General features: G+C 45.0%; 1 protein-coding gene across 1 annotated transcript; it reads left to right on the top strand.

Annotated features, from left to right (window-relative positions):
• The first annotated feature begins 394 nt into the window (after window positions 1-394).
• Window positions 395-27,418, top strand: PDPN (podoplanin). Its single transcript, XM_059045904.2, is given in 8 exon segments — window positions 395-451; window positions 453-545; window positions 547-709; window positions 18,932-19,065; window positions 20,689-20,818; window positions 24,236-24,271; window positions 25,041-25,152; window positions 25,707-27,418. Coding segments are annotated over 8 exon segments (717 nt in total). The 5' UTR covers window positions 395-409; the 3' UTR covers window positions 25,714-27,418.

The raw sequence follows: 27,418 nt of genomic DNA, 5'->3' as shown, positions 1-27,418 counted from the left end.
CGGCTGGGCCCGTGAGCCATGGCCGCTGAGCCTGCGCGTCCGGAGCCTGTGCTCCGCAACGGGAGAGGCCACAACAGTGAGAGGCCCGCGTACCAAAAAAAAAAAAAAAAAAAAAAGAGAATAATGATGTTTAAAAATTACCAAAAAAAAAAAATATCGCTTATTGCCTGCGCCCCCTTCCCCTCCTATCGGGGAACAGAATAAAAGCCAGTGTTGCCGGGGCTCGGGCCCTCCGCGCGTGCGGGCAGCGCCCCGCAGCCGCGGCCCTGTAACTTTAAACCTGGCCTGAGGTCATCGTTTTCGCGCTGGCCAAACAGAGGCAGGGGGCGGTCCTAGGGAGCCCCGCACTGGGATACCTTACCGCGCGGGCTGTCCCCGCCCTCGCCCTCGCCCTCGTCGGGAGAGATAAATGCTGACTCTGATCCGAAAGTTCCCCGCTGCAAAGTTTGCTCCTCCGGCTGCCGCTGCGGGCGAAGGAATTTGGGGATCCCTCCCGCGCTGGGACTCCTGCTCCCCGCATTTTCCAGCCCCCAGTCTCGCGCTCCATCAAGCGGGGGCCTCTGGCTGAAGAGCTTTTTCATCATCTTCCCCCAGCACAGAAACGAGCTGCTCGGCCCCCCAAAGAACAAGTCAACTAAGACAATGTGGAAGGGGCGAGTTCTCTTCTTCGTTTTGGGAAGCGCATCGCTCTGGGTCCTGGCAGAAGAAGGTAAGAGCCAGCAGGCGGGGCTCCCTGCAGCTGCTGGTGGGGACGAGAGAGCTGGGACTCGCGGGGATGCCCGGGCCTGGTATTTGAGGTTGCCCGGGAGAGCAGAGGGGAGCTGGCAGTGTCTGTGTGCGCACGAGTCCGGAGGACCCGGGCGAACGAGAGACAGCGGCTTTGCTGGTGCCGGGTCGCAGAGAAAGAGCTGAGCGGGGTGCCAGGAGGAGACCCCGAATCCACAGGCAGCAGGTGGGGAGCAGAGCGGGTCTCCCTCGGTGGCGGCCCACCCCCTGATGGCTCCTGAGAGACAGAGTGGAAGGGTAGCCTCCAGGAGCCTTTCCACTGGCGGCGCTGGGCTTTCCTACGGGGCTGTGTATGGGAGGACCGCCCGTGGCCTCAGAAGAAACTGACCCCAGGGAATCGGGAGGGACAGGGGCTGGGGGTGGAATTCCCCTGTGCTGCGATTGTCTCCCTCTGGGGGCCTGCCAGGTCTTACACCCTGTAGGAGGGCACGTTGGACACACTAGCAGCGGACACCCATTGGAAGAGGCCTCCTTTATCCTCTGTAGAGAGGATAGTGAGTGGGGAAGGGACTGAAGCGGAGGGTCCTGAGTGCGTGCGGGAGTAGAGGACTATCGTGAACATTGAGGTTTAAGTTCCTTTGGGGCCATGTGTCGAACTTGGCCAAGAGCGCCAGTGACTGAGTGTTGGTGACTCCTTAGACCTTCACGCCACTGGATCTGATGATGGGAGCTCTGCCTGCCCATTATCTGCATCGTCTCCTCCCCTCTTCCTCTCTCTCTCTTACATCTTCTTCTCATCTTGCCTCTTCCTGGCTCAGTGTGCTGTGTTTGTGGCATCCGTGCACGTTGGTCAGTGTTCAATTTTTCTTGGGTTTTTATTTTTAATCCATTTCCACAGTAGAATATAAGCTCCCATGGACGCAGCTATGTCTTCGCCTTGATCCCGAGGCCCAAACAATATCTGGTACCACGGTAGTTGCTCCCTGAATATTGGTCCAAGGCGTTGTAAGCTAACTTGTGATCTTTGGAGTTGGAGGTTGAGGAAATTAAATTCGTTTTCATTTTCCAAATTGAGGACGGAGGTAAGCCTGGTGCCAGAAGAATCCTGCTTGAAGGGAGGGGTTCGAGGGAGGACTCCACACAAAGACAATTATACCCAGCCCCAGGGAAGTGATATAGGGTCTGTTACTCTCTGCCGGGCCGTCTGCTTCGGGGAGACTGAGCAGCTCTCTTTGCAGGGCCGTGAGCTATTCGTGGCAGTCCTATCTTTGGAACTTCTCTCTCCAGAGCTATATACACGGCTGTGCGTTTCAGTTACATTTCCCTTTTGGCAAGACAGTGTGCAAATGACAACATTCTGTGCTCAGCAGGGCAAGGTGTGGGAGGCCCCCAAACTGAGCCCCATCCCAGCACTGCCGGGAAAGACGGCCACTGGGTGGCATCCTCTGTTTTCTCCCAGGGAAGTGTGAGCCGTAATTATCTGAAAGACAGTCCCAAATATCAAAGGTACTCCTAAAAAGAAGTGGTAAACCTTGTCTGAAAAAAACCAGCCACCCCTAGTACTAGCAACTCGATTGCTAAAGACAGAAGCATCCCCGGACCCCTGCCCGGGGGCTGTGTGTCAATGCAGAGTTGCTGGGCTGCTGGCGAGGATTTGAGGCCCAGAAGGAGGTTTTGTCTGAGGATAATGAGTGAGGCAACTTGAATATGGATGAATAACTTCTTTGAGCTGAGCCATTGTGGGCTCTTGTTGGAGAGCTGGGCTGGGGGTAATTATGGTGATGAATTTTATTATCCTTCTCATAGAAGTCTACTCCCCACTGGGCTTCCCTCATCTAGTGTTATAATCTGGTTCAGTTGTATAATCTTGTCCTATGTGTTGCCTCTTGGGATGTTAGTGGATTCAGAGGAGCTCTGCTGTCCACACATCTGGCATTTTCCTCCTTTGTCAGGCCCTACCCTCACTCTGAACTTTCATCCAAAACACGCACACGGGCCTCTTCATGAGGTCGTTTATTTTGCGAAATTCTGCAGGCTGCTGCTTGCTGAAAACCCACATGTGCTTTTCCGGGACCAGTCCAATCAGGATTAATCATGTGGTGAACAAATTTCCCGGTGATTTCCCCCAAACTCTTGCCAGTTTCGGATGCTCGGAAATCTTCGCGAGTTACTAAGAGTTTTTGTTGCACTTAAAGCATCTTAAAGGTCTGTTAGAGCCTTCGTGAGGGAGGCTCTCCATTACGCTGGTGTATGAGATCCAAGTGAGCATTTAATATAGAAAAGCACATTTTTAAAAAGTATCCAAGCATAAGAAGGCTAAGTTGGGACATGGCAAATAGGGAGGAACCCAGGCTGAGCAGAGGTACACAGCCCCTTCTCGTTTCTCTGGCCTCCGTAATGAGAGGCCGGTGAGTAACTCTATACTGAGAATTACGGAGACCCCCAAACCTTGAAGTGACAGTGGATGGTATGGCCAAGTAGGAAAGATACCACCTGCCTCCCATTCCCATCCCCCACTATGTGCTAGGAATGTCCCAGTTCCCTCATTTAATCATCACAAGGCCTTGAATTATACATTATTATCTTCAGAATATGCCAGAACTGGGATTTAAAAAATGGGCCTAACTCCAAACCTCAAGCTTTTTTTGCTACATTACCCACTGTAAAAAAAAAAAAAAAAAAAAAAAAGGGAGGAAAAGGTTGAACTTGAAATTAAAGGTTAACCTTGCTTTTAACCTCCTTAAACATGAAAACAAAATTTTTAAGGTATAAAAAGTTCTTTACATTTAATACTTACCATAATACTCCTTTAAGACTGAAGATGTCACAGTACCTTAAAATAGGATTCATTAATTCATTCCCCAAACAGTAACTCATCATCTCCTGAAGTGCTGGATTTGAACTCTAAGCGCTTTTGGGGGGTGGGCACACCAAGCGTAAAGCGTGCACTGCAGTCCTCACCAGCAAAATGACGAACGTGCGCTTTAAATTCCACTGGCTTATCTGAATATTTGTCATATTTCTGGCTTCCAAGAGCAGGCATGCCAGGTTACCACTTGTGGAAATATTACAGGGGAGGATGTAGAGAGAGAAAAGGCTCATATTCTTGGCAAGTACCCTTTTGAAAGTCACTTGAGGAAGCTAAATCAGATCCTGTAAGGCTCTCCAAGGAAGCTGCCGTACCTTGGATAGTCCACAGAAATATCCAGTGAGAGTGTTTGGTTGGAAGAGAATCAAATGCTTGGGGGGAACGGGTGGGTTACTGAGATAAGCCTTAGGATTCCCGTGGGGGTGGGCAGGAGATAAAAGCACCTTTGGATTGGAGTTCTGAATCTTTCCCTACTGATGTCTTAAAACGTTTTGGGAAAGGAAAGTGATCAAGCATTGTATTCCGAGGGCTCTGAGATGGAGCCAGCTTAGGGAACAACCGGAATTCTGCCAGCTTCCTCCAAGGCAGGAAAATGGGGTGGCTTGTCTCCTTCCCTCTGTCTCACCCCAGTGCCCGCCAATGAGCCTGGCCGTGGCGGCTCGTCCGCGGCAAGCGTTCCCTTGAACTTCAACAGGTGGGGAGGGTCGGGCTCTCCCGCCTTTTCATCTGGCGGAAGTGTCTTTGCCTTGGGGAATTGCTCAGAGAAGATGGGTTTAATTCTTTGAGGGGAATCGCGCTAAGTTCAGAGGGAAATTTGCAGACCTGCCCACCTCATTCACCTGCTTGTCCGAGGAGCTGCAAACTGAAATTGTCAGGGCAACACTAAATTTTATGCAGGGGAAGAAAAACACCCACAAACCAAAAAACAACAAACCTACCAATAGGATAATCACCTTTCCGGAGGAAGGTGTGCTGTCGACCTCTGTCCAGAGGGTCAAGGCTTCCAGGGCTCCAGGCAGTAGAGAGAGGTCACTGAGGTCCCTCCCCCCCGGAGCGGGGGAGGTAATAATTGTCATTGTTACGTTTGTAGCAGGCAGGGGAATGACAGTTATATGGGATATAGGTGGGAAGCGGGGAAGGGCCACTAGAAGATGCGTCAACATATTACTGATGAGAACGAAGTATTTCCTGTAATGCATCACGCTGTCTCCATCTGGGTGAGTAAAACTCAACTAATATAAGCAAAGCTGTGATCCAGTGAACGGTATCCTGCCCAGAGGAGAAGGGAGTCTGTTTGCCTAGAATCTAGACAGGGAGGGGAAAGGAATAAGGACTAGATGACGTGAAACCTGCCTTGCCCAAGGAATGCATTTATTTAACAAATATTTACTTACTAACTTCTTTGTGAGTCAGGCAAGGCAAATGTTATCCTTGCTAACGGCTAGTATGCAAGATGTCGTATCTGGTGGCTGTAGGGCTTCTGATCTCAGTCCAGGTGTTCCTGTGAATTAGGGATCCCTGTTCTTTCACAGTCTGGAAATGTATTCCACCCAACTACTTCACCCCAGACTTTGTTCTATCGGCACCAGACAGCATTTCAGGTATTTCACTCTTGAGAAGGGCACGCCTTGAATAGCAAATATGGGTAGAAAGCATCTGGGAAACTATTTCCCATTCTGAATAAGCTATTTGATTTCCTGCCCTCTTAGGAGCTTGGCTAGGGTGAAACAGTTTCATCTGAGCTAGATCACCCTATAATAAGATTAAATTGCTGAATCTGTAAAACTAAAGAAACTAGATTCTGGATGGGTGGTATTCATAGCAGTAACTGTATAATAACAGCTAACAGTTACTCAGTGCTTAGTGTCAAGCAGCTTCCAAGCCCTATTTCATTTAATCCACACAACAGACCTACAAGGTAGGAACTCTTTGTATTTTACAGATGGGTAAAGAGGCTCAGAGAGCTTCAGTAACTTACACACAGACGCAGAGCTAGAAAATAGCAATGGTGAGACTTCACTTCAGGCAGCTCAACCCCTGAGCCCACACCCCGAAACATTCAGCACAACAGCCAGCTCTGCTTAGCCTTGTGGCCTCTAAGGAAACTCAGAGATGGCAGCAGGTTGATTTCAAGTAACTTTTACAGCGGTAACTCCGCTTGTTTCTTGTTGGATACGTAATTCAGGTTGAAGAACTAGACTGACGCTGGGGTACCTAACTAAAAGGACATAATCCCTGTTCCTTAAACATTTATAGAGCACACATATGATTAAGAACTTTAAGAGTTAGAACGGAATCATACAGTGGGCCTGCAGCTCACACAGAGAGAGGCAAGGCAGATGTGTGTGTGGTGTATACAGACAAGGCAGCACAAAAGTCACGTCCTGCGTGGCACATACCGTTACCTGCTGCTGGTTTGGAGATGAGATTCTTGTGGGCTTCAGGAGCTGGAGAAACCCTTGTGAGGAAGATGGGACTTGATCTTGGCTCTGAAAAATGGTGGGGTTGGTAGGGCAGGGTGGCAGGGTAGGGCAATCCTGGCAAGAAAGACTGTTTGAAAAAATGTGTGGAAATTAGAACAACGTGGAGTTGGTGTGGGAAGAGGTGTGGGCGCCCAGGGATGGGAAAAGCCGTGAAGGCTGATAGAGTCATGGGTGTCGTGGAGTCCTGAGTAGGGGAGGGCTGGAAATCGGGGAGAGGGCCGAGTCCGTGTTGCGTGGGAGGTAGACCTTTTTCTGTAGGCAATTGGCAAATGGGAGCAGGCTGGGCCACGAATAATGATTGCCAGAAGAAAACTTAATGACAAGGACACCGTATGGGATTGAATCTGGTTCATGGGACTAGTGTTGGGGGAGGGGGAGAGTCAGGAGATAAAGAGACTAAGTGCGTTTACAGAAGGGGGAATGAGATCAGAGTTGGGGGAATAAGAGCCAGCAAGACTTGGAGCTCAGTATCTCCAGATTTCTTCTTATTCTTTCCTCATTTTCTGATTTCTTCTCATTCACCTCTTACACCGCTCATCACTGTTTTAAAATGTTTTATTGATATGTAACTCTCATGGCATAAAATTACCCCTTTAAATTAAACAGTCCAGTGGTTTTTAGTATATTCAGAGAGTTGTACAACCGTCACCACTGTCACTAATAGAATAGTGTCATCACCCCCTCCTCCAAAGCCCCACACCATTAGCAGTTGCTTCCATTTCCCCCTCCCTCACCCCCTAGCAACCACCTATCTGCTTTCTGTCTTTATGGGTTTGCCTATTTTAGGTATTTCATATAAATGTCATCCTACAGTATGTGGTCGTTTGTGTCTGGCTTTCACTTAGCATGGTGTTTTCAAGGTTCATCCACATTGTAGCATGAGTCCGAATTTTATTGCTTTTTATGGCAGAATAATATATTCTATGATATGGCTATACTGCATTTTGTTTAGCCATTCACCCACTGATGGACATTTGGGTTGTTTCCATTTGGGGGCTATTATGAATAATGCTGCTATGAACATTCATGTACAAGTCTTTGTGTGGACATATGTTTTCATTTCTCTCAAGTATGTCCCTACGAGTAGAATTGCCAGGTCTTATGGTAACTCTATGTTTAACTTTTTGAGGAACTGCCAAACTGTTTTCCAAAGCAGCTGCACCATTTTACATTCCTCCAACAATGCAGAAAGGTTCCAATTTCTCCACATCCTTGCCAACACTTGTTATTTTCCATTTGGTTGAGTTTTTTTTTTTTTTTAATAGTAGCCATCCTGGTGTGTATGGAGCGGTGTCTCATTATGATTTTGATTTGCATTCCCCTAATGACCAATGATGTCGCACTTCTTTTCATGTGCTTAAAGGCCATTTATATATCTTCTTTGGAGAAATATCTATTTGTCTCTTTTGCTCATTTTAAAATTGGGTTGTCATTTTTGATTGTTGAATTCTGTGCGTATTCTGGATACGAGACCTTTATCGGACATGAATTGCAAATATTCCTCCCATTCTGTGAGCTGACTTTTCAATCTCTTAATAGCATCCACCGAAGCACACATTTTTTAAAATTTTGATGTAGTCCAATTTATCTATTTTTTTCTTTTGTTGCCTATACTGTTGGTGTCTTGTCTAGGAAGCCATTGCCTAATCCAAGGTCACAAAGATTTACTCTTAGGTTTTCTTCCAACAGCTGTATAGCGTTAACTCTTATGCTGAGGTCTTTGAGTCATTTGAAATTAATTCGTAATGAATTAATCATGGTGTGAAATAGAGGTCCGACGCCATTCTTTTGCATGAAGATATCTAGTGGTCTCGGCACCATTTTGTTGAAAAGACAGTTCTTTCCACTGAATTATCTTGGTACCCTTGTCAAAATCAATTGCCCATAAAAGTGTGGGTTTATTTCTGGCCTCTCGGTTCTATTCCATTGATCTATACATCTATCCTTATGCTGGTACCACATGGTCTTGATTCCTGTAGTTTTGTAGTAAGTTCTGAAATTGGGAAGTGTGAGTCCTTCTCTTTGTTCTTTTTCAAGATCGCCTTGGCTATTTTTATCACTGTATTTTAATTATTTGTGTACATCCCTTGCCCTTTAGAGAAGAGAGCAGGACCCGTCTTACTCAGCACTTGAAAGAACATATGGTTGGTACGTAGTAAACATTTGGCAGGAGGAAGAGGGAAGAAACACAGTGACCCAATCCGTTTGGCAGGAATGACAAGAAGGCAGGTGATAGAAATCAGATTCGAGGGATGAGAGATTAGGAACCAATGTGATGAGAAGGAACAGGAGGTTATGCATCGTCTTATAGACACAGTGAGTTTGAGGTACTAGTAAGACCTCCAGTCTGATGTGTCTGATGGGTACCTGGGGAGATCTCAACTAAAATGGCATCAGAAATAAGCCCCGGACACAAAGTTTGCTGCCTGAATTCCCCATTCATGGGAACAAGGGAGAAAGATGGCAAGGAGGCTCAGAAGAAACAGGATTAGGCTCAAGGCCAAGGGCAGATAGTGGAAACACAGCTACATACTGTACATTCCTGTAGGGCCTCATCCTCCTGGGCTCACAGCTGGGCTGTCTGTGGAGGATGTCTGTGCATGGGTGCATGGTGAGGTCAGAGGCGAAGGGGCTTCTCTTTTCAATGTTGCAAAATCAGGGCCTGCTCAGCTGACAGCCCTGCGTGAATCACAAGCTCAGTTTCCGAGCAGATGGTGAGTGTTTCCCAAACACCCCATCATCCCATTGAGATGCTGTGCTCCAGGCCAGCACTTCTAAAGCCCGCTTTAGTTGTTTGGTTATTCAAGGACTAAGCAGTCCACCCTAGGAGGTGGCCTCTTTGTGCAGGACTGCGGCCCCGGCCAGGTTCCAGAAAAGTTATTACAGAGGTGTTGATTCCAGTCCACAAAGCTGTGAACTCATTTCCTCTTTTTACTGAGAACATTCCGCTCTTGGTCAAGAGAGAAACATCTCCCCAGGTTCAGTAATCTTGCTTGAGTTTGTAACCAACAGCCTCGAGTTTGGGCATTTGAAGGGTCCTGAGCCCTCTTTGAGGTTGGGGTGAGTGGGTAAGTTGATTCATTCTCCTGAGTCCTGAAAAGTGTAAATATTCATTCATTCATTCATTCAGTTATCAGAGACTGTGCCAGTGGCTGGGCCATCGACTTACAGCAGAAAGGAAAGCTGCCCTCAAGAAGTTTGATAAATTGATAAATGCTAGTAGGGAGAAAGTCGTGAGTGTGGTGTTATCAAGCCCTACGCTAATTTAGAGGAGATTACTTTCTCCTGGCACCTCGGGAGGGTGCGGCTGGGCTCTGAAGAAAGAGGTGTTTTCCCTGGGCCATGAAGAGTAGGGAGGGTTTGGGTGGGCAGTGATGGAGCTGAGTGGGGGGGAGGAGAATGAGTGGGGGCTGTGGAAAAGTAACCAATACACATAAAGGCTGTGTAACCGAGTGGTTAGAGCTGGGGATTTCTTTGGAGTCTGACAGGTCTTGATGTGTAACCCCTGCATCCCCCCTTGCTGGCTACATCGGTAGATTACTCTCAGCTCCACCATCCTCATTTACAAAATGAGGATGATGTTAGCCTGCAAGGCTTTTGTGAAGATCGAAAGAGAGTGCTTGGCACAGACATGGTGCTCTTTCTCCTATAAAATAGTCACCGTTATTAAAATACCTACCTCGCGGATGGTCATGGAGATTGATGGCGAAGATTTGTGACGGGTACACATTAGGTCTCAATTCCTTTTCCCCCATCGAAGGGAAGAGAATGGATGTGCTTGGGAGACCTGTCTTATGGACTGCGTGTTCTGCACTTTCCACCTGCCACAGAGTGGTGTGAGTCCTTGCTTCTGAAATGAAACAGGAGCCCCCAGCCTTCACGGGCCCCTCCTCTTTCTTTATTGCCATGTTCAGCAGCAGAGACTGTCAGAACGCTGCCTTCAGCTTTGGGAGGTGACCCAGAGGGGTCAAAGGAAAATGCCCCTTGGGGCATTGAGCATAACCTCCCCTTCTCTGAAGCCGGGGGATGTTCGCTGCTCCAGATCTTAATGGGTAGCGTTTCTTCTGATTGCTCTAGACGAACTAGTGACACTTGTCTGATCTCCGCAGGCCTGACACGTTTCTCTTGATTTTTATGGGAGAGGCACACATCCCCGAAGCCGACAGCGGGCAGTCACAGCCTCAGCCTGCAGGGACTGACAGGACCGGATGCGATGAGTGGACAGGCTGCTGCTCATTAAAAATCAAACGGCAGAGCAGCAAAGTTCATCCTCATAGGGGAAGCGTCCTGTTTTCAGCTCTGCTGTCTCTTTCATCAGGGGAAGGCATTTAACAATTCTTGGGTGAAGCCGGGTGGACAGTGGTAGGAATATTACAAGGTAAGGGATAACTCAAAAGAAATCTCCTACTTGGCTGTAAGTGTACTCATTCAGTCAGTCACTCAGCAAACATCTGCTAAATACTTAACCATGGGGCCAGGCGTGGGGAATTTGGGACTCTGTGGGCTGGAGGCTGTACTGTATCGCCTGAAGGAAAATTAAGAGCACGTGTGTTCCTGTGGGGTACTGAGTGGTGTGGCCAGACTTCTAGGAGTTGCCTAGATTCTCCATGGCCAAACTGTGATCCAGTAAGCAATTTACCAGGATCCTTGGAAGGGGTGGAGGCAGGTGGGAAGCCCACAGGCCACATCAGGGATTGTACTGACCACAACCCAGGGTCTGCCAGGAGTTGAGGGTCTGGGTCAGCAAATGGCTTTCAATATTCCACAGAAAGCCTTCTGTACAAGTCAGGATGTGGGCCAGCCTATGGGACCAGAGGGGTCACTCGAAAGACGTGGTCAACAAAAGCAAAGTCCGAACACCTTTCTTCCGGCTGCAGAAACCCACATCATGGTAACGAAAGGAGTGCCATCAAACAGCTAAATTGGGGATGTCTTGAATGGAGATGAAAGACTGTACAAAGATCTGAGTATCTCGGTGATCACAGTGGGTGGTCTGCAGAATGTTGGAAAATGTTGGAGGTTGACACCCCTCTGCAGTTTGGGGTGTGTTTATTTTCAGGCTTCTGAGCACAGTTTGAGACATGATAGAAAAATAATGTATAAAAGCCAGTGTCTGGGCAAAGAAACAGAAGCAGGCGTTTTGGGGTTTGTTTTCTAAATAGATGTTTTGACCTCCCTCTAAAAGCATTACATTCTCCCAAATTTAATTGGGATTATTTGTTTGTCAGTTATCTTACAATTTCTCCTACAGGGAAAATCCAGAACTTCCTAGGATGTTGCAAGGAAAGAAAAAGAGCATTCTATTTCTCGATGGCCACAAAAATCATTCCAAGGCCATGCAGTTGTCCATCTTCAAAGGGTTATTTGTGCATTTAGATGCTGGAGCAGCTCAAGATGCTAGAAAATCCAGACAACATGAAAGATGCCTTAATCTATTGGCTAACACCACTGTTTTTCTTTGAAACCCTGGGGGTAACTCAGCTTGACTTCTTTTAAAGTCAACTGTCCCACTTTAGTCTCCAGCTGTTGGATTCTGAAGCTTCTGGTCAGCAGAGAGAGGACTGCAGGAAACTTCTTCCTTATGTGGAGATGGAAATGGGGCAGAGGCTCTCTACCTAAACTTATGTAGGAGACTTCTGTGGCTGTCCTGATAAAACAAGGTGAAATCCAGTAAAGGACTCAGCATCATATGGGAACATCCTACTTTTTTCAGCTCACCGACTCATACTCTAAATGTTATCAGGACTTCCCTGGTGGTCCAATGGTTAGGACTGTGCCTTCTAATGCAGGGGGTGAGGGTTTGATCCCTGGTTGAGGAGCAAAGATCCCGCCTGCCTCGCGGCCAAAAAACCAAAACAAACCCCCAAACCCAGAAAATAGAAACAATATTGTAACAAATTCAATAAAAGACTTTAAAAAAATAAAATAAATGTTGTTATCCACAGAGCTGCAGCAAATGGTAAAATGAAGCCTCACCTCTGAGGTTTCATATTTATTTCTGATTGTTGGGGTAATGACTTCAGATGCTTTCCAACCATTACCCGTCGTCCAGTTCTTTCCCTTCCCACTGCTCTGTCCTGGTGCAAACACCACCCGCTTCTGCCTGGACAACAGTCTCAGTGACCTCTCAGCTTCCGTCTGACCCCAGCACCATACCCAACACCCACATCTATTCCATGGCACTAAGAAGTGGTTCCTGGGACTGGGGTTATGTCCTCCCCCCACTCAGAGCATCTCCTGGCTTCCTTTCTACTCCAGTTGAAATCAAGACCCCTTCCTTACAGAGTTCCACCAGACTGGCCCTCCACGCCTCCCTGGTCTCATTCTCTTACCATCCAGCCACACTGATCAACCTATTTCTGGAGTGTGTCGTGCTCCAAGCTCATTCTGGGCTTCAGGGTTAGTTAGACCAGCTCTTCACCTACCTGGAGATCACTCAGTCATTCAACAAATATGTACTGAGTGCCTCCCCTGTGCCAGTATCGTAGGCAATGGGGACGTGGAGGTGAAACAGCCTTTACTGAGCGTATATTCTAGTGGGACAGTCGATCAGTAAACATACAGATATTCACTAATATGAGTGTGGGGGGAGGGGGGGGTACTGATTTCCATGGGTGGTCAGGAAGGTCTTCCGAGAAAGTGCCCTGTGAGCAGGGATCTGAAGGGGCTGGGTGCAGGATCACGACTATCTTGAGATTTTCCCTGCCTGTCTGCTTGTTGAGACCACCCGCACTCCACCGCAACAGTACCCAGATCCACGAGACTGGAGACCTCACCTGGTTCACGCCTCTGTCTCCAGTGCCCAGAATGGGGCCCAGCATATAGTAGGTGTGCAGTAAATATTCAAGGAGATAGAGGTGAACCTCGGGGAAGCCTCCAGGGAAGGCTCTAGTCTCCATCGTTGCTGCTGCCTTTGTTTGTAGAAGCAAGAGAACCTCTGCTCTGAGAAATACAGCCTTTGTAAGGCAGATCACACCTGCCTTCTAACCTGCCACTTCTGGATGCTTAGTCCGAGAAGGGGACTCATTTGAGGAAATAGAGGTTATAGTCACTAAATAACTTGATTGGGGGATTCTAACAGATGGGATTTCATAAGAGGAGGTGAGATGCCCAAGGAAGCAACTGTTTCCGACAACCAGGATTATAATTATTTTTTTATGAAGACATTGGATACTGTAATTCAATTTATTTGGGTGCATAATTTACATTTTTTATTGTTAATGTAATCTTATGTTAATCTTTTTTTAACATCTTTATTGGAGTATAATTGCTTTACAATGGTGTGTTAGTTTCTGTTTTACAACAAAGCGAATCAGCTATACATATACATATGTCCCCATATCTCCTCCCTCTTGCATCTCCCTCCCTCCCACCCTCCCTATCCCACCCCTCTAGGGGGTCACAAACCACCGAGCTGATCTCCCTGTGCTATGCGGCTGCTTCCCACTAGCTATCTATTTTACGTTTGGTAGTGTATATATGTCCATGCCACTCTCTCACTTCGTCCCAGCCTACCCTTCCCCCTCCCCGTGTCCTCAAGTCCATTCTCTACATCTGCGTCTTTACTCCTGTCCTGCCCCTAGGTTCTTCAGAACCTTTTTTTTTTTTTTTAGATTCCATATATATGTGTTAGGGCTAATAACGGTATTTGTTTTTCTCTTTCTGACTTACTTCACTCTGTAGGACAGACTCTGAGTCCACCCACCTCACTACAAATAACTCAATTTCGTTTCTTTTTATGGCTGAGTAATATTCCATCGTATATATGTGCCACATCTTCTTTACAGGATTATAATTTAAGGGAGGATGAGGATGGGGGTGAAGAGGAAGGATGTCAGAACCGGGGACGGGGAGGCATTTTCCAGGCAACAGCTGCCATAGAGGCACAAAAGGGTCTTGGGGGCCAATGAGCAGGCAAAACACTTGGCTTTGCATCCACTCACTGACCAGACCAACTTGGCAAGTCGTTTAACTTCTGACCTTGTTAAAGAGAGTGTTTCTGGCACTTGTTCAAACAGTTGGAAAACTTTATTCAAGACTGTTGCCACAGGGGAGAGAGATGGGGCTCAACTTCAAATACAATAAGGACAGCTGGGGATTTGTAGCCAAGCAGCAGAGGGAGGGGGGCAGTGGATGGAAAATTATGAAGAGACCTCAGGGGTGGGGGCTTCTTGCTAAAGGCAGTCCAGGGACTTAGGAGGTGGGAGATGGAGAACTTGATCACATATCGAGGGGTCGAGAGACTGTCTCTACCCTGAGTTAGCAGGGTTCTTGCTGAAACTGGACTCTGCAGCGATGCACATGGAAGCCCAAGGCCATGGCCTCATTGAGAAGAAGGCTCAGAGGAGCCTCGCTAAGGTTTGGTCAAGGAGGGCCTTTGTCAACCTCACCTTCCTCATCTGATCAATGGGGACAATGGGTTGCCAGTGCAACCCACCTTGTGATATAAAGTCAGCCTGAAGACGTCATGTAAACCCTACATTGCTGAACAAACGGGAGAGAGGGTTCTGTTGTAATGCCGTTCCTCCTGCCCTCAGCAGAACCTATGACTCGGAAAGATCTCAGTGCACTTCTGTTCGAGTGTGGCGCCCTCTCCTTGCTTGCTCTCTGCTCCCTGATTTATTCTAACTACATCCCTGGCACAGAATTAGCTCAGCAGTGGTCAGCTGATGTGAAGAGGAAGAGGGAGATGATGGCGAGGGGAGCACAGATTTAGCAATCAGTTCTGGAAAGAGTCTGCAGACGGAGGGTAGAATGTAGGGGGCACGGGGGCAGAGGGCAGTGCCCAGGTCATTTAAGCTGGTCCTTGTGCTAAAGGTTTCTCCCGATACCATGACACAGTATTTGAAAGAAACCATTTGTCTCAATGAGAGCTCGTTTTGAAGCAGAGAGGAAGAGGGGAGTTATTGAAATGACAGTTTAATCCTTGGGGGAAAATCAAATTTATATTCCCATTTTACATCATGCTTTGAGATAAACACAAGACAAATAGAACGAACCTTAAGGAAAATATAGATGAATGTTTACATAATCTTGAGGAAGGGTTTACAAGTATGACATCAGAGGGACAAAACAAGCTTAATAAGTTTGAGTAGGGATGGACCTTGCCACTTACAAAAGAGACATGACAATTAGTAAAAAAAAAAAAAAGATTGTAGCATCTATTCCAAAGAATACATTCTTAAGGCATAAAGAGCACTTAAAAATTATTTAAAAAGGTGAATACCATAAGAGGAAAAATGGTCACAAGAGAAGACACTCCTATTGGCCAGGAAACAGATGGAGCAACTCACCAGCACAAATCAGAGAAGTGTACATAAAACCACAAAACTGAAAACACTTACACAAAGGCTTTTCATCAAGAATTTGGGACTCTTGCAAGACAATCACAGTAACAGTGTGATTTAATATTCGATCCAAATTCTAAAATATTTTAAAAGAAATGCCATCCCATAAATGTATGGAAACTAGAATAATTTCTTTGGAGCTATTGGACTTTAATGCTAAGATAAAAATGATTCAAAATTAATACTTTTATCCCAATAAGCATCTCTTCAGTGCTCATTTGTTCTCAAACTTAGAAACCTTAAGATCAAATCAAATTATCACATCATCTTCTTAGAGGTAGTACCTTTTTAAAGAATAACACATACACACAACTTCCAAAGCAAATGGATGCCTTACAGCCATATTTGGAAACTTCCATTGGTTCTTTTTTTTTTTTTTTTTTTTTTTTTTTTTCTGTATGCGGGCCTCTCACTGTTGTGGCCTCTCCCATTGCGGAGCACAGGCTCCGGACGCGCAGGCCCAGCGGCCATGGCTCACGGGCTTAGCCGCTCCGCGGCATGTGGGATCTTCCCGGACAGGGGCACGAACCCGTGTCTCCTGCATCGGCAGGCGGATTCTCAACCACTGCGCCACCAGGGAAGCCCTTTCCATTGGTTCTGACCGGCAGGCTGGGGGAGGCTGGGAATGGCAGGAAAAAGGTGTTCCTGTGAGCATAAGGGGACACCGCTCCAGAACAGACTCTGTTGTTGTAGGTTCATCGCTGCACTTATATAAACAGTTGTGCGCATTGCCTATGCACACACGTGTCTTAGGAAGAAAAAAAGGATTGGGGGGTGAAGGCATCAATACATGATTTGAATTTCACCATTCAAGAGAAAAGGATGTCAAATGCTGGCTGGAAACTCAGCAGCTGGGCTCATAGGAACCCTTCACCCAGGAAAGCCTTCAGCCGAAATAATAAGAGGGAGAATTGAGCATCTCTTGTTAAAGATCAACTTTCCCATGGAGCAAAAAGAATGCCGGGCAGTGAGACAAAAGAAATGCCTCTTAATCATGAGTGTCATTCATAAAATGTCCTTTGTCTATTCAGAGCAATTTTAGTCCTTGGGTCAGTGGGCCAAGAGTAGAAAAGAACAAGAAGGAATTTTTGTCAAGTTACGCTTTCAATGAACTGAACATTCTATGAAAGAATTCAAATTAACTTCATTTAGTACTTAATTTGTTTAAAGCAAGGGTGGTTTTATTTTGCTTTTTAAAGTCAGAGGATGCCATATAGTAAGTGATTTTGCTGAACACTACAGAAAACATTTTTTAAGTGATGGTCTGTTAACTGAGTTCAAACCAGGAGTTGAAGGAAAAAAAATAGGACGCTTAGTTTTTTAATAAAGACTGCTTGCCTAGCAAAGGGATATTCCCCCTTGAGCTTGATAACTACATTCAACATTTGGGACTTCCCTGGTGGCGCAGTGGTTAAGAATCCTCCTGCCAATGCGGGGGACACGGGTTTGAGCCCTGGTCCAGGAAGATCCCACATGCCGTGGAGCAACTAAGCCCATGTGCCACAACTACTGAGCCCACGAGCCACAACTACTGAGGCCGTGAGCCACAACTACTGAGCCCACAAGCCACAACTACTGAAGCCCACATGCCACAACTACTGAGCCCACAAGCCACAACTACTGAGCCCACGAGCCACAACTAAAGCCCACGTGCCACAACTAATGAGCCCACGTGCCACAACTAATGAAGCCCGCGCACCTAGAGATCGCGCTCCACCACAAGAGAAGCCACCACCCCTCACAACTAGAGCAAGCCCGAGCGCAGCAAAAGAGACCCAACGCAGCGAAAAAAAAAAAAAAAAACATTCAACATTTGCTGAGATCATGGTCATAAATCCTTAGCAGGAGCCGCTCACTACCCCCACCCCCCAACCCCAGCAACCAGCCAAAAAGGGAGGCAATCCATTTGTAGGCACTGAGGTATTCAGTTATTGCTAACTAGTGAAAGCCTTTCCCCCCACCCCAGATGAAAAATAAATGCATATGCTTGGGAGGCTTATCCAGAACGTCGATTGGCAGCACTGGATTAGGACCCTCAGTGCAAAAAGAAAGTTCATGGAACAAGAGAATTTACTCTAGAGGTTTCCTTACTCTGTGCATCAGCAAAAAAAGCTGTGATCAAATATTTATTAGCTGTGACTTTGGCTGAGCTATCTAAGCATGGGAAAAATAAGGAATCTTAGGGCAAGGGCCAGATCGCTCACTTAGGCACTGTCTAGATATGAACATCTGCCCTTCAGTTAAGCACATAAGTCTCCAAGCACCCCCTCACTCTTGCTCCTAGGCTGTGTGTGCTCACTTATTTTGCAACTGCATGTCGTCATGGAATTTCTTCCAGAGCCACTCTGAATCTGGAGAGGGAACCCATGACCAATGAGTCAGATTTGTTTTAACTTGTGAAAAGGGTTATTTGATGAGTTGAGATGGCACTCCTACTGGGTCAGGATTAGCTCCGATCTTTGTGGTAGAGGGTGAAGAAGGGGCCGCTTCTAGCTCTCTCCCGAGTCCTGGGATTCAACCTGCAATTCCACCCCACCCATCCCCTCCTCCTCTGGAAACTTTCTCATTGGCACACAGGGTCATTCATCCAGTCGTAATGCAGAAAAGCCAGGGCCAGGAGCTGTGAAGTCTCTTTAATATAGCTCTGGGCGCACTACAGTCTCTATTGGTTGTCTCGGCATCCTTAAGTATATTACTGATCTCCCCTGTTGGCGATAACCCCAAACGTAAAAGAAGAGGTTGAACTCTGTGTCGTCCATGAGGTCTGTGGTCAGAGCCAGTGATTCTAATCATTCAAGCAGACAGCAGTCTCAAAATTAAATGGAGAGTGAGATTGATTTTAAAACGAAGGAGGCCCGGGCTTCCCTGGTGGCGCAGTGGTTGGGAGTCCACCTGCCGATGCAGGGGGCGCGGGTTCGTGCCCCTGTCCGGGAAGATCCCACATGCCACAGAGCGGCTGGGCCCGTGAGCCACGGCCGCTGAGCCTGCGCATCCGGAGCCTGTGCTCCGCAACGGGAGAGGCCACAACAGTGAGAGGCCTGCGTACCGCAAACAAAACAAAAGAAGGAGGCCCTGCTTTTGGACATTTGGGATAGAGCCTGCTAATTAGCATTTTTAGAAATCTTTCCCGGTTATTCTTCTAGGTCTAAACGATAGTCTGTTGACCCGAATGCATTACTTCACTGTATGAAATGGCACCAGGAAGAATCAGGTTCGTTATTGAAAAGGCAAAGTGTACCCCCCCCCCCCATCCCTCATACCTCAGTGGGATACCAGGGAGGGGCTGCCTGCTTCACCTTTTTATATTCCCATCTTCCTTTCTTCTACAATGGAGATAACCAGGCAGTTGTATGTATGTAGAATGGTTTGTGTTAAGCCAGAATGACAACCCCCCTAAAAAAAAATGCCCCAAAGAAATGAAAAAGAAATAATCCGACTGAAGCTGGCCAGTTAGGTCTGCCCACATGATTTCCACGTTAAGGTCTGACTCAGTCTTTCCTTTTCAGCCAGCACGGTCCGGCCAGAAGATGGCATGACTACAGGTGTGGAAAATGGCAAGGCGACCCTGGGTGTGGAAGATTCCGTGGTGACCCCAGGTGCCAGTGGAGAGCCCCATGAGTCTGCTGGCTTGACAGCTCCGGTGAGTGACCACGTGCAGGGATATGTATCATATGTATGTGATCACATGCAAGGATATGTATCATATGTATGTGATCACATGCAAGGTTACTTATTATATGTATGTGATCACATATTTTGTGACTGGCTTATTTCAGCATGCTGCAACATCATGTCCCCAGTGTTCATCCACATTGTAGCATGTGTAAGAATTTTTTTCCTTTTGAGGTTGAATAACATTCCATTGTATGTACCACATTTTCTTCATCTGTTTGGATTGCTTCTAACTCTTGGCTATTGTGAATAGTGCTGCTATGAACATGGTTGCACAAATATCTCTTCCAGACCCTGCTTTTAATTCTTTTGGGTGTACACCCAGAGGTGGGATTGCTGGATCATATGGTAGTTCTATTTTTAATTTTTCTAAGGACCTCCATTCTATTTTCCCTAGTGATTTTGCAACCATTCCACCAAGGGTGCACAATGGTTCCAGTTTCTCCGCATCCTTGCCAACAGGTTATTTTCTGTTCTTTTGAGAGTAGCCATCCTAACAGGTGTGAGGCAATAATCTCATTGTGGTTTTGATTTGCTTTTCTCTGATGATTAGTGATATGAAGCATCTTTTGTATGTTTTTTGGCCGTTGCGTATCATATTTGGAGATTTGTCTCCTCAAGTCCTTTTGCCCAGGGAACTCCCTGGCGGTCCAGTGGTTAGGACTCTGTGTTTCCACTGCAGGGGGCATGGGTTTGATCCCTGGTCAGAGAACTTAGATCCTGCATGATGTGCGGCACAGCCAAAGGAAAAAGAAAAAAGACTGGAAGTCAAGTCCTTTTGCCGATTTTTAAAATCAAGTTATTTGATTTTTTTGTTATTGAGTTGTAGAGTTCTATCTACTTTAATCCGATATTAAAGTATATGATTTGCAAATATTTTCTCCCATTCCATAGGTTGCCTTTTCACTCTGTTGACTGTGTCCTTTGATGCACAGAATTTTTAAGTTTGATGTAGTCCCATTGATCTATGTTTGTTTTTGTTGCCTGTGCTTACTAGCATATTTGTTGAATGCTACATTGGCATGAACTTTGGAGTCAACAGAACCATTTTCAAGTCTTGTTCTGTTGCTTGTTGGCTCTGTGAGCCTGAGCATATTATCTGATCTCTCTGAGCCTCATTCATACTACAGGGTTAATAATAGAATTTACTTAGGGGTTTTCGTGGTGTATCTGAGAAGGTATTTAGAGGGCCTGGTGAATAGTAAGCTCTTAGTAAAGGCTAACTATCACTCTAATTGGGGGAGGAAGGGCATTACAAATAATACAACATAGTATGTGCCAAATAAATGTTACAGGGGAAAAGTGCCATTCAAGTTCAAGGAAGAGAAAGAATTAATGCCTCGTGCCCCAGTATTTTCTGAAGAGTTTAGACCTTAGGAAGTCAGCATGCTAAACATTTGGCATTTATTTCAGGATTTTATTCCTATCCCCATTCTTGTTGTTTCTTTATGTTTGTTTTCTTGTTTCCACTTTAAATTTAGGTCATCATATAGCTTATACATTTATGCCACCTTCAATCCATTGCTGTTATAAGGCAGAGTATAAAGCATTAGGTTTTCTTTCTGTTTTGCCTCATTTACATCTCCAATAGATGCCGACAAGAACAAAGAGCACGACAGAGGTTCACAAAGAGGACCTGCCCACTGCAGAAAGCACAATCCACTCCCAAGGACAAAGCCAGAGCACAACAACCCTGAATGTGGCAACTAGTCAGTCCCTGGGTAAGAAAACCAGACACCCCAGTAGGGGTTGATCTTCTTTTGCATAATCAGTGTATTCCAAAAAATCCAGGAACAAATATAATCATCAATAGGGCACATATTGGAATGCAAGCACTAATTTTGAACCAAGCTTTCTGTGGTAGGTTCAGAATTTGTATTTATTGGGTTGCTGAACACAGCTCTCTAACCTTAAATGACAACTAGTGATAATGCCTCCACAAGGGCAAGTTAGGTAGCTTACTGGTGTCATATTGCTGACCCTAACCTGCTATAATGCCACACTAGGATCTTTGTGTTGACACCCAAAAGCGTAAAACTTAGCCAACCTATGTAAATCTTAGTAGATTCTATGCTAACATTTACCATCTTACACTGAGTTCATGTCTGTACGCATGAAGCAAGAGTCTACTCTAAACCAGTCTTACCAGGATTTGGGGATGTGCTTGTGATTCGTAGTTGGTACCTGCAGCAAAGTGAATGGGACCCCTTGAGGTGAAACTCTTTAGGACAACTTTGAGTCTTTGTCATTATTATGAGGTTTAGACCATCACTAATGAGTATGAGGGAAGATCATTGCCATTACAACTTAGCAAGGGAAAGAGCCTCCTATTTCCAGAACTTTCTTAAGAGAAATTCAGTTGTTTGGGATATTTTAAAAACATACCTTATTTTGTAGTAGATAGGAGTAGAAGAGAAAAGGAACTAATCCTCTAATAACTGCAATGAGTGCTTGCCAACTCAAGCAATTTTCTATAATCATTTTATATAGTTAGGTGTGTTCATCTTTAAATGAAAGCAAACGTAAGGACCTTCCCTAAAGCCGTGGTTCCTGAAACCAGTTGCACAGCTGAACACCTAGAAAGTTATTCCTTACTGTTTAATATGCATTTCCAGACCCAGTCGCCAGTCTGGTTTTAAAAACCCTGTAGCACTTCTGAAGATTTTTTAAATGCGTTATATTTGTACACCCATGTTCATAGCAGCAGTAGACACAGTAGCTAAAACATGGAAGCAACCCCATTATCCATGGACAGATGATTGGATAAACAAAATGTGTCAGATACATACAATGAGGATTTTATTCAGCCTTTAAAAGGCAGAAAATTCTCACACATGCTACAACATGGATGAACCTTGAGGGCTAAATGGAATAAGCCAGTCACCAAAAGACAAACACTGTGTGATTCCACTTAGATGAGATACATAGAGTAGTCAAAATCATAGAGACAGAAAGTAGAATGGTTGTTGTCAGGGCTGGGGGGAGGAAGGAGTGGGGAATCGGTACAGTGTCAGTTTTGCAAGATGAAAAGGAGTTCTGGAGACGGATGGTGGTGATGTTTGCACACCAGCGTGAATGTACTTAATACCGTCAAACAGTACACTTAAAAATGGTGAAGGTAGTAAAGTTTACGCTGTGTATTTTACAACAAAGATAAAAAAAGTTTTATAACATGCTTTGAAAATAAAGCCTACGCTTACTCCAAGATGCTAAAGAAATGGTTAACATTAAACACCAAAGAGAACCAAATAGGGCTAAGCAAGGAAAGAATCGTCAATACATAGATAATTGGTCATTGGAAAGCATTTCAAAATTTTGGAGAAGCATTGATCATTTGTAACAAGAGTTCACAGCTAACTAGCAGCAGAAAATGGAGCATTACAAGTTGACTAGTTTTTATAGCATACCAGGATATTTCTCCTATTCCTTAAAAATAAAAATTCTCAATTAACTGGAAAATACTCATGGTTACTCTCTTGTCCTGTCCCCTACCCCACCCTTTCACAAAAACTGTGATTATGGCACATTCCCACTTCATGCATCAGTGTTCCAAGAAATCTTCACATGTGAGTTAAAATGTAATTATAAACAATTGGTTTTTTAAGACGTAATTTTATTAGGGCAGCAGATGTCTTTCCCAATGAAACGCCCAAGTTTGATGATGTTAATATGTATGACACACTTGCATGATCACAGCCAGTATAACTGGGAGGGAGCTAGGGAGTAAAAGACTAGTAAACTCTAATTTAGTAATGAATCTTCCACAAACTTTATTTTCGGTAATGTATTTTCTGACAAATGATGTCATTGATGGTGATAATGCTATGTCATGAGCCCAGTATGCAGCCACCATGTTAAGACATGATAAGCAAAAGACATGACCTGTCTCTACTGGTAGCTGGCAGCCAGGTATAACATTTAGGGAGTTGATTTGATGACACCTTTGTCCTGGGCAGGCTTCAAAACCAGCAATCTCCCAGTCTCCCAACTGGGTTGGCGCGATCAGCTTGAGTGCCACGTAAATGCTATAGAGCTGTGAGTTCAGCTCATGCAGGGAGAGCTGGGTTCAAGGACCCATACCCTGGGGCCATCTTGAAAAGATGTCTTCTTTTTGAAGATGGATTTGGTACAGAGTGGATGACTTATTTCCAACTCAACCATTAGAAAAAGAAAGCATCGTATAGCTGATGGTTGGCTGGTGTCACCTTTGACTAGGAAAGCTATTGTATATCTGTGGTATTTTGCAAATTGTGTACTAAGTTTCTAGGGAAGGGCCTGATTGTATCACTTCTCTCCATTGTCTCATTATATCAAGGCCTCTTGACTTCTTCATAAACACCTACCACCCAGAGGAGTGAAGGACTCAGTATACAAAGAAGTGGATGGGAGAAACAAAACAAAAGGCCTTTATTTTTTAATAGAAATTGTGTAAAATTACCTGAAAGAAACTCACAGTTTTATTACTTACAGGAAGGTATTCATAATTAAACAACTTCACATGCTTGGTAAATGAGAATATTCACATTGTAACTATTGGATTAAGTTTAGCTGCAGATAGAAATCCTACAATAATAGTGCCATAAATACAAAGGGTACATTCTCATTAAAATCATGTGCCCTGTAAGGTCTGGATTTTGCTAGGAAATTGATATCACGAGGCAAATCACAGTCTTAACCACAACTTCCAAAACATTTTGCTCTCAGAATGACGTTTCTTCCAAATAGACCTCATCACAATGGGTAAGTTGTCCATGATCTTGACATTGGACCAAGAATCAGGGGGCTTAGATTCTTTTGTTAGCCTAACCTCTGAAATCTTTGACTATTTATTTAAGATCTCTATGGGTCCGTTTCCTTGACCCTGGTCTCTACAGTGGGTGAGAAAAAAAGTAACATCCACAAAAGAACTACAGACCCATAGGTGTGAAGAAGCATTCATAAATTCAATAATAATAGTTTTGAAACAAGGTCATGTCAGAGCTTGCTTAAAAATAACCTGATCTAATTTACTTAAGAAATTATCCTCTTTGCTTGTGTTTTGCTACCTTCCATTTAGGGTAAATTCATCTTCTGCCAATTGTTAAATTCTAGTTACTAAATCCTAATAATTCTATATCATTACATCTCTCTCTTTATAGGGAAAACAGATGGAGAAAAACCAACAGTTGAGAAAGGTGGGTTAGATTTTGGTACCAAAATATTCTTCTGTTTTAAAAAAGGTTTCTTTGTGGGCTTCCCTGGTGGCGCAGTGGTTGGGAGTCCGCCTGCCGATGCAGGAGACACGGGTTCGTGCCCTGGTCCGGGAAGATCCCACATGCCGCGGAGCAACTAAGCCCGTGAGCCATGGCCGCTGAGCCTGTGCGTCCGGAGCCTGTGCTCCGCAACGGGAGAGGCCACAGCGGTGAGAGGCCCGCATACCGCAAAAAAAAAAAAAAAAAAAAGGTTTCTTTGAACTTAATCTCTGTGATGAATTACATTCTTTCCTGGATTGTAGTCAATGGGGGCAGAATACGAACCTTCTGAAAACAGGTTTCAAACCTCTTTTAAGACAGGAAAGCCTGTATTTGAAAATAAGCAAACTGCAAACGAGTCTATTCACTTAATGACAGCTATGGAAAATGGTGTCATATCATAATTTATCATTCCTAAGAATGAAAATAGGGGCTAATTTAGTAGCTGTGTGTACACAGATGCTACCCAGTAATTAATAGCGAAGCCACCTTGTAGGAGTGGTATGCTTGATAGATCTTGAGACCCAGAAAACTTTCCATTCATAATATGAGATTAGAATAACCCAACATTTCTCCCTTCATAAGTCAACTCCCACCGAATACAGGAGAAACAACACAGAACATCATTTGTTATCTACAGTGGGCCAGTGGCATTGTTTATTGCTGGTGTATTGTTTATCTGGGGCTTATGCTTTTTTTTCTTCTCTATCAGGTGGCTTGTCAACAGTGACCCTGGTTGGAATCATAGTTGGGGTCTTACTAGCCATTGGATTCATTGGTGGAATCATCATTGTGTTTGTTCGAAAAATGTCAGGAAGGTATTCGTAAGTAAATATCTTAGGCCCGTGTGATAGGTAAATGAGAGCAGCCATTTCCAACCTTTGAACTACTAGAAACCTCCAAATAAAGGTCGTCTTCAGAAGCCACCAACCTCCGTAAGCACTACATCTGAAGCTTCCCCAGAAGAACAGGTGTCTACCTGGGGCCTTATAAATTTCTAAGAAAGTGCCAGAGATGGCTCTTTAGTTGGCTTCCATTGAGATCTCACCAAATTTGACCACTTGTCTTAATTTTCCAGCTAAGTGAACTTGAACGAAAACCCATCTGTTGGGGAGATAACATATGATTGGGTGGGGATATACAACTGGGGGGTCGTGGGACACAATTAGCAATACAGTTGCAGATGTATGTGTCCGGAAATGCCCGGGAATCTGACCCTGGGTGTGAGGCCAGGCCTGGAGGAGGGATGAACAGGGAGATAAGAGCCCCATAATCCAGAATTGGAAAGCATAGACAAAGGACAATAGGGGCAGTGACTTATTACTAGTCACAGTGCCAGTAAAAGAAGTGACTGTCACCTTTCTCTTTGTTTTCACAGGCCCTAAAGAGCTGAAGACTTGTGCCCACCTGCCAGTATGTTTTAAAAAAGAGAGTTTCCAACTTCCCCCCACCGCCTGAGCGTGTGGAGAAGATGACCCGCGGAAATGCTTCGCCACTGCACTCAAAATCCACGGTGACCCCTCCACTCGCCAAAAGTAATGGAAGGAGAGAGCATTCACAAGACTCGCTTCTCTAAGCGTTTGTCTTTTGAAAAAAAAAATGGTTTTAATATAAATTTTGTATAAGATGATTTAACAGACAAAATGCACAGAAAATGGAGCAAAACTATGTCATCTGATGTGTAACTAAGGTAGACAATATAATTCAATCGATGTTAGAAACTGAAATCATGTCTTTGTTCTGATTGTTCTCTCTTGTTGTTAGAATGCAAAGGAATTTGGAAATATTTATACCAATGATGTCCTTGGGTGTAAAGCTATGTCAGTACGTGGCATAAGCATTTTGCAGTTTCTGATCTGTTGAAATGTATGCATTCCAGTCTAATTGGGTCTGTTTTTAAAGCCTGATTTGGTGTGAATAATCAAGTAGAAAATCTAAACTTGCATAATATGTAATGAGCAACAGCCTTTCACTGGTCTGGGTAAATCATTTCAAAGGTATCTATTTTAGATCATAAACAGAAGTCTGTACTTTGGGGAAGGCATTTTGTGTCTCACAACCAGGGCACCGGCAGGGTCTCTGTGCTCTGCTGCCTGCTCCAATGACGACTTTATGAAACAAAGGTTTGCTTCTACCTGCCCCCTTCCACTTCCCTCAGATGATGGGGGTCCAGAGCTAAAGGGGTGACCTTCTCTCTTCCCCATGACACAAGTCCTTTGCTCTGGAATATGAGGATCTCAGCCCTGGATGCCGAGGAGGCTGCTGAAGGCCCGATGGTGCCAGAGGCTCGGGTGTTCCAGAAACCGAGAACCACGTGCTCCCCAAACCCTGTGTGTGCCTCTGAGAAAGAGAACCTGCCAGTTTCCTAACATTTACTTTCTGCCTCGGAAGAAAGATATGGGAATACTGATTTTTAAAAAACAGCTGGATTTAGAGACTTTATTTGAAAATGAAAGATATTTCTGGTCTTCATGAGATCCCACATATTTCTGTGGGGTCACAATTGACAGTTCTGTATTGGCAGCATCCAACTCAGGACATTTCTCCCTGTAAGTCAACTGAATTCTTTCTCCTACACACAAAATTTTTGTACCGAGCAGATGCTCTATCACTGTTGCGGTTGTACAGTTCTGATAGCCTCTAAACTTGTACGGGTTCATAAAACAGGAAAAAGTAAACTATCAGTCTACCTTGGCATGGCCTGTTCCTCTGTCTTTTGCAGTAATGTGTGGATGTAATTTTAAACAGTGTGCTCTAGTGTCGCTCAAGTCCAGCTGGTCCACCAGCCCAGGTTCCACGTTTGAACATCAACTGATGGGGAGAAGGGTCTTTGGAAGAACTTTACGCATCTCTTAAATATCCCCTGTATCATCACTCAGATTCCTGAACAGGAGTTGGGAATAATGTTCGTTTCATCTTTCGTATCCACTCTTTTTTTCTCTCACTGTGAAAAATAATAGTCAACCCCAAGTCACACACTGGACCCATCACCTGCTGGGACAGGACCGTGGGTTTCTTGGTCACATCTGTGTTGATGCTCAATGCAGTGTAGACATGTTTTGAAATAAAACAGATGGTTGCGTATAACAA

Source organism: Kogia breviceps, chromosome 1 (genome assembly GCF_026419965.1).
Source record: "Kogia breviceps isolate mKogBre1 chromosome 1, mKogBre1 haplotype 1, whole genome shotgun sequence".
Classification (NCBI taxonomy): domain Eukaryota; kingdom Metazoa; phylum Chordata; class Mammalia; order Artiodactyla; family Physeteridae; genus Kogia; species Kogia breviceps.
Note: the sequence above shows the minus strand (reverse complement) of the source record. Positions and strands in the feature narration are given on the sequence as shown.